The sequence below is a fragment of the Nilaparvata lugens genome, chromosome 10 (genome assembly GCF_014356525.2).
Source record: "Nilaparvata lugens isolate BPH chromosome 10, ASM1435652v1, whole genome shotgun sequence".
Taxonomy (NCBI): domain Eukaryota; kingdom Metazoa; phylum Arthropoda; class Insecta; order Hemiptera; family Delphacidae; genus Nilaparvata; species Nilaparvata lugens.
The window spans coordinates 18,316,413-18,328,660 of NC_052513.1; the positions used below are offsets into that span (position 1 = coordinate 18,316,413).

The window sequence follows — 12,248 nt, forward strand, 5'->3', positions numbered from 1 at the left end:
GCTGTTAGCCCTGTTGTCAATGTCTGCAGTAGCAGAGGTCTTCGGGGTGATTTGCAGCATTTATTTAGGATTTTTGTTAAATAATAATTATATTTAAAATATCCTTCCCAGTAACTCTCTCCCAAGACGTTAACGATAACGATTCGATAACGTTTTTCTCTTATCTTTCTCCACAGCCATTATAACGTGGACCTCAATATATATTCTGTAACATACTCGATAAACTACCTGATGAAAAATTCAGTAAACACCTGTAGTCACATTGGAACATAATACACATCCAATGTAGGGAATAGAATACAATACAATGGCAAACAAATACAATAATAGAATCCACCACAATAGAATTCAGCACAGTATTTGCACTTCATTTTCCATAAACAAGTCACACAAAAAATTCGGCTTAGTGGGTTGCATATTGTTGGAGTATTGGCTGGGGAACAACCAAAGAAACGTTCACTCGAAAATGTCAGCAATTCTTATGGTGTTAGAGCAGTGCTGCCCATTGAAATAATGCTGATAAGCGAGTGTTGCTATGGAGACAAGTTGCTTGTTGGTGTGTTGGGTGGCCGTTTGGGGAATTGCTCGAAAGTGGTGCTACATTCAGAGAATATCTGCGAAATTCAGAGCTGTTGTCGCTGGTGAGGTTGAGGAGGGAGAGCGAGAGAGAGGATGAGAAGGAGGAGGATGATGAGGAGGGGGGGGAGTAGGAGGAGGAGGAGGAGGCATGAGATGGAACAAGGAAAAAAGTAGAGAGGGGCGAGGAATAGAGGAAGACAGAAAGGATAAGTGAGAGAGAAGTTGTAGGTCTGTGGAGGAAGAGAAGAGAGATAAAGCGATAGAAGAAGGAGAATAAGTGATGATAGAGAAAAGAGAGGAGAAGATGAAGGGAGAGGAGTTGATATTGATTAGAAGTGGGGAAAGGGGTTGATTAGAGGATAATAGAAGCAGAAAACAAGAGAAAAAGAGATAACAAAAAAGCAGAAAAAGCAGAAAAGGGAAAACAAAGATAAACAACAAAAGAACAGAATAGAATGAGAAGAAGGAGAATGGATGGACAAGAAAATACACTAGAAGAAGAAGAGAAACAAGAAGATGAAGAGGTGATGAAGAAGAAGAAGAAGAAGAATGAAGGAGGAGAAGAAGAATGGAGGAGAAAGAGCGGGAATAAAGGAGAAACATGTGAAGACGAAGCAGAAGAAGGAGGAGTAGTGGAAGGAGAAGAAGAGGAAGGAAAAAAAGGAGAAGAAGAAAGAATGGATCACGAAAAATCAGTAAAAACAATTTAGAAAGGAGTAAAATATCAACAATAACCAAAATGACGAAAAAACAGATACAACATGCCATCAGAAACGGAGAAGAAATGGGAATAGAAAGCTGATTGCAGCCTTGTGAGGATAGACTGAGGCAAGAAACAAAATGGAGTACAAGGTGTTGGAAATGTATTCAGAGAGGAGGAAACAAAGTAAGTCCCAAGTTGCTGACATTTGAAGGGCATCTGATCGTAAGGGGAACCTAAATCAGAGATGCAAAGTGTGCTGGTGGTTGTGAAGTCATGTGGGAAGAGAGAGAAGACAGTAAAGACGAAAAAGAAGAACAAGAAGAAGAAGAAGAATAAGATGAAGAAGAAGAAGAAGACGTAAGAAGAAAAAGAAGAAGGAGAAGAACAAGAAGGAAATGTAAATACTCAAGTTGGAAGGGTGACCATTTGAACCAACTTATAAAAATCAAATACTCTCGTTTATATAAAAAACAATATCACTATCACAATAATTTAAAAATAGAAATCATTGAATGCCGAAGAAAACTAAGTGAGGAAAATGTTTAGTAATGTGTCATCAAAAATGTGTAAAAACATCTTAGAAAGTGAAGGGGATTGAGAAAAGAATAACAAGAAAGGTTAGGAGAAGACAAAAAAGGGAGAGAAGAAGAAAGTGGCATTTAGAACAAAAAATAAAATCTCCAAGCGAATCAATGAAAGAGAAAAGATTCAAGACAACAAAAAACTCAAACTCCCAGGAGTATACAAGCTAAAAAGCTCTGGATGCTATAATTTCTATATCGAACAGACAGGCCGTTCTATCAATCAAAGATACAAGGAACATATCCAGGGACTAAAAAAAAACAAAACCAGAATCTACATTTGCCGACCACCTGATTCAAGAAAATTACTAACACCCAAACATGGATACTGATCTACAAATCATACACATAAAAAACAAAGGACCAGAATTAGACACAATAGAACAGTTTGAGATATACACCCAATTTAGATCAATAGACAATGTATATTAAACGAACAATTCAACTTCAAATCCCACATCCTTTTTGATTACCTTCTCAGCCACAGCAAACCCAATAGACACCAATAGACACCAACAGCACACTAAAAATTGCCATTCTATCCTCTTCTTGTCTATGGACAACCAAGAAGATGGCGAACCTGTCGAAAGATCTCGTTGTCAAAGTGAGTGATTAATTCATTTATTGTAAAATATGTGACTGCTAGTCGTTTTTTCTGATAACAAAAAGTGATTTAATAATAAGCAGTTCGTGATGGAAAACAACATTAAAGAAGAAGAAGAAAGTGGAACTATACAAGAGTAAGCGAGACAGAACGACCTAAAGATTTGTGTATGCAATAAGGGTGGTACATACAAACACCCACATAACGCCATTTCTGAAGGAAATCTTCCGAATGAAAGAAGAGGGAAAAAGGACCAGAGTTTTATGAACGTTGTCTGGGGAATCACACCTTCTCCCTTCTAAGGTGATCTACTACTCTCTCAGTCACATCATTGTGATGAGAGAGAGAAGTAGAGGGGGAAGGAGAGGAAGAGAGCGCGAGAAAACGAGAAAAAGGGAGTGAGAGGATTGATTGATTGATTGGTTGAGTACTTTATTTATGTAGATTACAATATATATAATGGCTTATACACTTATATACAATAGCTTACAATACAGCACAATAATTATATAGATGAATTTACAAAATATTAATTAAAAAAATAATTATTGAGCTGTATATGATATGAAAAAAAAGCAATTTAAATAGCTATAGATAAGATAGATAATATTGTTATGCATCTACATAAGGAGAGAGAGTGAGTAAATGAGATAGAGACAAAGATATTAGGGGAGTGAGAGGAGAGAGTGAGTGAGAAAATGTGATAGAGACAAATATATTAGGGGAGTGAGGGAGTGAGAGAATGGGATAGAGACAAAGATATTAGATTAGATTGGAGTTCTCTATCCGTGTAAGTTACATGAAGAAGACAGTAAAGTGATGAAAAATGAGAGACTAAGGGAGAGTGAGAAAGTGAATGATGAAAAAGAGGGACCCAGCGTTCAAAGCGGATCACAGCATCATGAAAACAGCAAAGTATAAAAACAGAACAACAGTGTGAACAAGGACTAGCAGAGCTTCTTAGCAATTTCACCTCTTTGGGGGTAGAAAACTAGGAAGGAGGTGAGGAAGAGAGAAACAGAGAGAGAGTGAGAGAATGTGAGAAAGAGTATAGAAGAAGAGATAATGAGGAACAGAAGAATAAAAATTAGTAGGAAGAAGAGAGAATAAGAAACAGGATGATAGATTTCAGTAGAGAGGAGAGAGAGAATAAGAAACAGGGGATCAGGTATGAGTGGGATAAGAAGAAAAAACATGGAACGATTATGGATAACGCAGGAGAATGTAGTGAACAAGAAATGAGAGAATTCGGTTGTATATCTACAAGAAATAGATGGAAGGGAAGTGAGAGATGGAGAACAAGATTACAGAAGAAAACACCTGGAGGGGAAAGAGGAAATAAGAAGGAAGAAAGAGTATAAGAAGGAGGAGAGGGTGAGAATAAATTAAGAGGTTTGAATGAACTATAGAGAAGGCAAAAATACAGCGATCTGCGTCAGAAACTGAGATAATATTGGAAAATGTTGAATAGGAATAAACAAAAGTGGAAAGAACAAGGAGAAAAACCTTGAGATGAAAAATGGATGTAGAACATGAATTAGAAAGCGAAATAGAAGGAGAATGAAATGCGAATTCAACTGGAGAGACACAATTAGGAGCAATTCCAATACCATTGATGTATGAAAGCTTGATCATGAAAAATACAACAATTTTGAATAAAAGGAAAGATGATAATGATACAGTAAGACTTGGTTGGTGGAAGATCGTACAATGAGGAGGAGAAGAAAAGAAAAAGGAGAAGTATAATGTAGAAAGAAATCAAGAACCTAAGAGGATGAACAACAATTCTGAGAGAAAAAGGATAAGCAACAGTAGGATTTAGTAGAAAAATTATCGTACGAAAAGGAGAAGAAACATGAAAATAGGGTAGGAGAAGGAATGTTGAAAAAGAAAACATAATTCGCATAAAAATGAGGAGGAGAAGTCTAAGCCCCTAGGATGGCTCTCGCATTTTATTCTTGGAAAGGTTGAATAAGCAGGGCAAGAAGAAGTGGAAGGGGAAGAAAAACAAGAACAAGACAAAGAAGAACAATAAAAAGAAGAAGACGAAGAGAAAGAAGAAGTAGAAGAAGAGGTGGCAGTATGGAGATTGAGAGAAGATTTTCGTGAATGGTGGAGTGACACCAGAAGAAAGTGGAAAGTTTCAAGCGTGTAATGATGAATTTGAAAGCTCTATACATCGCTACAAAAAGAGGGGCGGAGAAGAAGTAAGAGAAGAAGAAGGAGAAGAAAAAGAAGAAGATAAAGAAAAAGAATAAGAAAAAGTAAGAGAAAGAACGCAGATGTGCAGACGGGAAGTGAAATGGAATAAATTGAGGGGTTTGCACTTACTTTGAAGATATTGAAGCTTTAGGCAGTGGATATCAGGATAGGCATGAGTTCTCCAAAGATTATGAATATATTATTGCATCAGTTAATGGCAGATTATGGAAAAAAGTTCTATAATGTATTGAATTATAATAATAAATTAGGGTTGGATAAAGTAAATTCGTATGGCTTTTGTTGGTGGGGAGTCCCTTGCGGGAAGGTCCCACCGCCTGAATATATAATTTAAGCCGTCAATGAGCCTACGACTGTCATACTTCAGCCGGGACCGACAGTTTAACGTGCCCATCCGATAACACGGGAGTGATCTGGTTAAAAAACTTTTGGTATTGAGAGGGTTTGAACCCGGGATCTCTATGCTGCTACGCAGGCACTCTATCCACTAGACCACGGATCACTCAGGGTTGGATGAAATTAGGCTATTCACGTAATTATGAGTATAAATGATGATACCAAGATGACACAAGGATTATAAATATACAAGGATGGCAACACCGATGTTAATCGAATGCTGCCATTATAACGTGGACTTCACTATACTTTAATTTAACCCAAATTGAATAAACCATAAAATGCTGAACTACAACAAAACCTTGGAAAGCCCACTGTGTGTTTTGCATAACATTACTCTTATTTCCACAATAAGTTATCATGCGACGCGAAGCGGAGCGTGATAATCTTGCAAGAGCAATAAAGAAGCATTATGTGCGAATTACAAACAAAATTTTTTCTACAACTGCCCAAACCTGTTAAATTACTTATATCGGCGGAGCTACAATTACCGACTTTTTAGGTTAAGATCTGACTTTTTGGCGAGCTGCTTACAATCAGCTGATTAGGAAGCGTAAAAAACTCTTCTACTCGAGTGCGAATGATTTGGGAGCGTAAAGTAAATCTACTGCGCATGCGCGGATGGTTAGCGAGCGAAAAAGTTGATTCTCCTCAGGAATAAGCTGTTTTACGAGGAGAATTGAGTGTGTAAATTCTTTTTCCTACAGATACCCTGAAAAGTGACAATTTCTGCACTGATTGCAGGCCACAAAGAATCACTTTTCCGCACTAGTGCACAAAGTGAGTACTTTGCGTACTCCAGATTTGCAGCATGACAACGCAAAATAGTTAGTGGGTTATTATAGAGCACCAGTGCAGCAAAATCAAAATTAAGTTGGTAACTGTGACTGTGGTGCACGTTATAAGAGTCTTGAGGTGGTGGACAACAGTGGATGACAGCCGCCCCCCCCCCCATTCAAACACACAACATACTACATTCTATTAAATAAATTAAGGTTTCATTAATAACAGCATCACAAACCACAAAAATTGATGGATTCAGGCAATTTCACCATAATTACCACTTTTCATATTCAATGGTAACTGTAGGAAAAATTTAATGTGAAATACGTGCACAAAGTTCCTCTGCTGCACTCAACAAACCATTTCTTCCGGTGCAGCAAACTGTCACTTTGCGCACTCTAGTTGCACAAATAACTATCTTCACGAGGAGAATCTACTTTTTCGCTCGCTAACCATCTGCTCATGTGCAGTAGATTTTCTTTACGCTCGCAAATCAATCGCGCATGCGCAGAAGAGTTTCTTCACGCTCGCTAATCAGCTGATGATAAGCAGCTCGCCAAAAGACAAACCACTCTCGGTCAGATCTTAACCTAAAAAGTTGGTAATTGAACCGATTATACAGCCATGATGGATATCCTTGAAGACGAATTATTATAAACTCCGCCAGATATAAGTGATTTAACAGGTTTGTGCAGTTGTAGAAAAAATTTTGTATGTAATTCGCGCGTAATGCTTCTTTATCGCTCTTGCAAAATTATGATAACTGTTTTGCGCGAGCGATAAAGTCGCGCATTACGCTCTTAATACATAAATAGCTATTTTTACGCGCAGTTGTAGAAAAAAGTCATTTCCTTGCTGACAGAATTAGGAGAAAGAAGAAAAGGAAAAAGAAGATAGAGAGGAGGTGGAAGATAAGGGAAATAAGATTAGGGAGATAGAGTGGAAGTGGAAGATAGAGGAGAAGGAGAGAAGATGGAGCATAATGAGAAGATAATGGGAAGGGAAAAGGATAGATGATTTGATGAAGTCGTAGAACACGTATTGAGAGAGAGAATGGGAGAAAGAGAAGGAAGAGGAAAAAAGAGAACAAATGGAATTGTGGAGGATAGAATGAGAGGGAGGAAATGATAAAGGAGAAGAAGGAAAGGAATAAGACAAAGGAGATGTGGAGGATAGAATAAGAGGAAGGAGATGAGGAGGAAGAAGAAGAAGAAGAAGAGGTGGAGAAAAAAAAAAAGAACAACCACAACAATAACATAGAAAAAGAAGTACGGGGATGCAGAAAAATGGATGAGGAGGAGAAAGGGATGGTATGATTAAGTTATAGAACACGAATAATGAGCATTCAGAGAAAAATACGCAATAAGAAGTGGAAAAAGAAGAAGAAGAAGAAAAGATGAAAGAGGTGAAGAGGAGAAGAGGGAGGAAGATGTAAACGAACGAGAGAGGTGCAATAATGAGGATAAGTTCATGATGAAGACAGATGATGAAGGAGGAGGAGGAGAAGAAGAAGAAGAAGAAGAAGAAGAAGAAGAAGAAGAAGAAGAAGAGAAGAAGAAGCATAAGATGGTGAAGAAGCATAAGAATGTGAAGAAGGGGAAGAAGAAGAAGCATAAGAAAAAGAAAGAGAAGGAGATCATGGAAATGGAAAGAAACCAGAAATGAAAGCGTGAATCATAACATAAAAAACCTGTGTACACAGCATCCAGCATAAAAAACAACCCTTCCTAGTGAGCTGCAGAAGTACAGAGGTCTTATTGTATTGCACCACCCTTGTAATGCTGTAAGCAGTAGTACACCCTTATAAAGGGTGAAAACATCTCCACGCAGAACTCTTGAAAAGTTGTAAGCTGTTTTTACACACTCCTCCAATTTCAATTGAATTTTCCGCTACAGCTTCAATGAGTATCTCGCGCTTTTTATTCAATTCTGGTACTCCTTCTCCTCCTTCCTCTTCTCCTCCTTCCTCTTCTCCTCCTTCCTCTTCTCCTCCTTTCTTCTCTCCTCCACTCCTCATCATCATACTCCTCCACTTCTTCCTCATACTTCTTCACCCCTTTTCTTCCTGATAATTCTCTTCCTCCTTCTCTACTTCAATGAGTGTCTCGCGCTTTTTATTCACTTCTGCTACTCCTTCTCCTCCTCCCTCTCCTTCTCCTACTCCTTCCCTCCCACTTCTCCTCCACGTCAACCTCCACTTCTTCCTCATCACTCTTCACCCCTTTTCTTCCTCATAATTTTATTTTCCTCTCCTTCTCTACTCCTAGTTTTTCTCTGTCCTTATCTTCCATCTTTGGAGCACACTTATTTCTACCCTATATTCTGAACCGAATCTTTGTATTATTATGATTTGATTATCATCAGTCAGCTGCTATTCCCTTCTACTACAATCCAGAGAAGCATAAAACAATCAACTTAACAAGATTAACATCTCACCCCAGGAAACCTCATCTTGTAGAAAGATGAGGTAGAGTAGAGGAGGAGGAGGAGGAAGAAGAAGAAGAGGAAGAAGGAGCAGAAGAAGGATATGAGAAAGAAGAAAAAGACAGCAAAGTAAAAGACGAAGTAGAAAATTTTCTCCTCACAAGTGTCTCCATCCACTCTTTTTTCAAAACATTATGAAGGCTAAGAAGAGACCATGTTGTTAGTCACTGCAACTTCGTTCTCTTTTCTATACAAGAAATGCTCTGGATTGGAAAATTTGTTAGGGAGTAACTTAGTGTTGAAGAACCTCTCTTATTCCCTTTACACCTTCTATAGTGAGGTCCACGTTATAATGGCAGTGGAGAAAGATAGCAAAAGAACTCTCGAGCCTCTAGTTGAAAAGAAGGAAAGAAAAGATAGGATTAAAGAAGATACTAGCAGAGGAATAATTTTTTTGGAATATTAGAATTATTAAAAAAAATAAAACTGTATTAATCGAAGAACTCACTTGAAATTCAACTGTTTCTCCATATTCTTCACGATCGGATAATGTATTTTCGGATAGGTATCCACGTGTGGTAAGGCCATCTCATCAAAACTGCTCAGACCATGATAGCTTTCCGGATGTAGAACCTATAATATTGACAATAAATAATAATATGAATAATGAAAAACATTTTTATAATTATCATTTAACTATTGATAGTTTCTGTTAAACTGAAGGCTAGACACACACCAGTTAGTCAAGCAAGAACAGAAATACATTATATTATAGCCTAATATATAATTGAACTATAGTTTTGAGATAAATTAATTTATAAAATTTTAGGGTGGGCACACACCAGTTAGTCAATACAAGACTAGTCACGTTTAGTCACAATACTTCACATTGCTGCTTGTGACGCAACTCACACTGATTAGTCATTGCAATTAGATATGTGTTCATGAGCAACTATGGTGACTAAACGTGACTAGTCTTGCCTTGACTGACTGGTGTGTGCCTAGCCTAACGAACGAGTGTGATCATTAATACGTTATAATGGCAGTGGAGAAAAATAGGACAGCAGCGTTGTCGATTCTCTGCCTTGCTTCTGCCTTCTATAGACGGTAGCTGATACCGGTATATCTGATGTAATATCAACTGTCCATTCTAGTTTAATATAATCAATTTTATTCGTTAAGAAAATGAATGTTTCAATGAGTCAATGATGAATATCCATCATATTGAGATCAAATTTTTTGTTGAACTATCTATCAATCATATTCCTACATAGTTGTAAAATGATCTGGAAACGTTGCGGAGCTATGAAAAGATATCAAAAGCTATCTGCTTTGTCGAATGATAGACAAGGATAGCAACACCAATTTTGATCAAATACTGCCATCATAACGTGGACCTCGCTATAGGAAAATGATACGAAGATGATACAAGAATGATTCTAAGATGATACGGAGATGATACATAGATGATTCGAAGATGATACAAAATATGATACGAAGATGATACAAAGATGATTCGAAGAAGATACAATGATGATCCAGACAAGGATAGCAACACCAATGTTCAGTCAAATACTGTCATTATGATGTGGACCTGAATATAGGAAGATGATACGAAGATGATACGAATATGATACGAAGCTTACTCGAAGATGATACAGAAATGATTCTAAGATGATACGAATATGATACGAAGATGATACAAAGGTGATACAAAGATGATACGAAGATATTACAAAGATGATACGAAGATGATACAAAGATGATACGAAGATGGTACAAGGATGATAGACAAGGATAACAACACCAATGTCAATCAAATACTGCCATTATAACGTGGACCTCACTATAGCCTACTTACAATAGTTCCAGCCTTCAACACAATTCCTCGCAAGTCATAACGTCTCCCAGAGCCTGGTTCAGCAATTATCAGCTCATGTGTCATTCCTGGCTTGTAGATTTCCATTATTTTCAGAGTATTTTCCTCACATTCCACTGCTATATTCACCTACAAATGGAAGAAATTCATGAAGAATACAAAGTATTGTCATAGAGAAACAATAGCATAAGTAGATATCCCATGGTATAGGGCGTTTATGTCGCAACTTTTACTATTATCCCAAGCCGATAGTTCACGTAGTTCTTTCCTATGCAGCTGTGTGACGCTGGTAGTCTCTCAAATTGTGCCGTTCATACACTATCACCCCAACAAAACAGTAAAAATTGACAATAATCGACAGTAATCGGCTTGAGATAACAGTAAAAGTTGCGACACAAACGCCCTATACCATGGGAAATCTACTTACGCTATTGTTTCTCTATGGTATTGTTCAATAATTTGATAACTCAATATTATAGCTGTAATTCCCACTATAGTGAGGTTCACGTTATAATGACAGTGTTTGATAAGCAATGGTATTGCTATCCTTGTCTATCATTCAACAAAGCGGATAGCCCTATCTCTTTCTCGCTTTGCTCTATTGCCGGATCGTCCTTCAAAAATGTAGAAATAATAATTTATTAACAAAATATTCCATCTTAGTTCTGAAAATTCATTATAAGATTATTGAAAAATAGAATTTCTTGCTTGATAAATAATAATTATTGATTATTTGAAACGAGAATGGACATTTAATATTACATCAATGAACCTGGATCAGCTACCGTCTATAGAAGGCATTGGCAAGAAAGAGATTCGGCAACGTGTTCTCCCATCTTTCTCCACTGCCATTATAACGTGGACCTCACTACAGTGATGATTCATTAAAATACTAGCAGATAACCCGTGCTTCGCAAGGGTCCAATTGATATAATGACAAACTGAAAACTTGACCTATTGAAATCTTGAAGAATTTGAAATAAACCTATAACCATATTTGCTAAATAATTGAGGATCAATATGCAAAGTTCAAAGTTAATCAGTTTAATAGTTTAGACGTGATGATGCGTCGTCATTCGTGAATTTCCCATTCCGTACGTCAATTTTTCTCTTTATTATATTAAAAGAATAGCAGGGAACCTGTACTCTGCAAGATTCTAACTGAAAACATGAGAAACTGAAAACTTGACCTACTAAAATCTTTAAGAACTGAAAATAGGCCTATAAAACCATCCTCGGTAAATTAAGTAAATATGCGAAATTTTCAAGTTAATCAGTTGAGTAGTTGAGACGTGATGATGCGTCATTCGTGAATTTCCTATCCCATATGCCAATTCTTCTCTTTATTGAATTAAAGACTAGCAGGTAACCGTGCTCCGCATGGGTCTATTTTTAAACTTGACAAACTGAAATCTTGAAAAACTGAAGGTTCTAATAATTTGATAACTCAATGTTACAGCTGCAATCTTTTCTAGTGATGATTTATCAAACTAGGTGCTAACAGGTAACCCATGCTCTGCAAGGGTCCAATTGGAAACTTGACAAACTGAGAACTTCACCTATTGAAATCTTGAAGTACTGAAAACAGGCCTCTATAACCATCATCGGTGAATTAAGTATCTATATGCAACATTCCAAGTTAATTAGTCCAGTAGTTTTGACGTGATGATGCGTCATTCGTGAATTTCCTATCCCGTACCCCAATTCGTTTCTTTATTATATTGAAGGTTAGCAGGTAACCCATGCTGCGCAAGGATCCAATTGAAAACTAGACCTACTTGAATCTTGAAGAATTTAAAATGAACCTATAACCATCTTCGGTAAATCAAGCATCAATATGCAGAATTACAAGTTAATCAGTTGAGTAGTTGAGACGTGATGATGCGTCATTCGTGAATCACCTATACCGTACGTGTATAAGCCAGTTATTTCCTTCATTATAGTATATATTATCAACTGTCGATTGTGTAAGATTCTATTCGTTTTTCAACACTATTACCTGGCTATCTGGTAGGATATAATAGTTTTCGAGACGAGACGCAATTTGAATTGTTTTATTGTAACACAAATGTCTTCCCT

At 37.1% G+C, this 12,248-nt stretch overlaps 1 protein-coding gene across 1 annotated transcript in view; it reads right to left on the bottom strand.

The window, feature by feature from the left end:
* Positions 1-12,248, bottom strand: part of LOC111044421 (glutamate receptor ionotropic, delta-2-like) — a 147,519-nt gene extending 135,271 nt beyond the window's left edge. The window contains exons 1-3 of the mRNA XM_039436480.1: positions 12,169-12,248; positions 10,152-10,298; positions 8,799-8,923 (exon numbers count right to left, since the gene is read on the bottom strand). Of these exons, the coding sequence (XP_039292414.1) occupies positions 8,799-8,923; positions 10,152-10,256 (230 nt within the window). The 5' untranslated portion in view covers positions 10,257-10,298; positions 12,169-12,248. The remainder of the gene's footprint in view (positions 1-8,798; positions 8,924-10,151; positions 10,299-12,168) is intronic.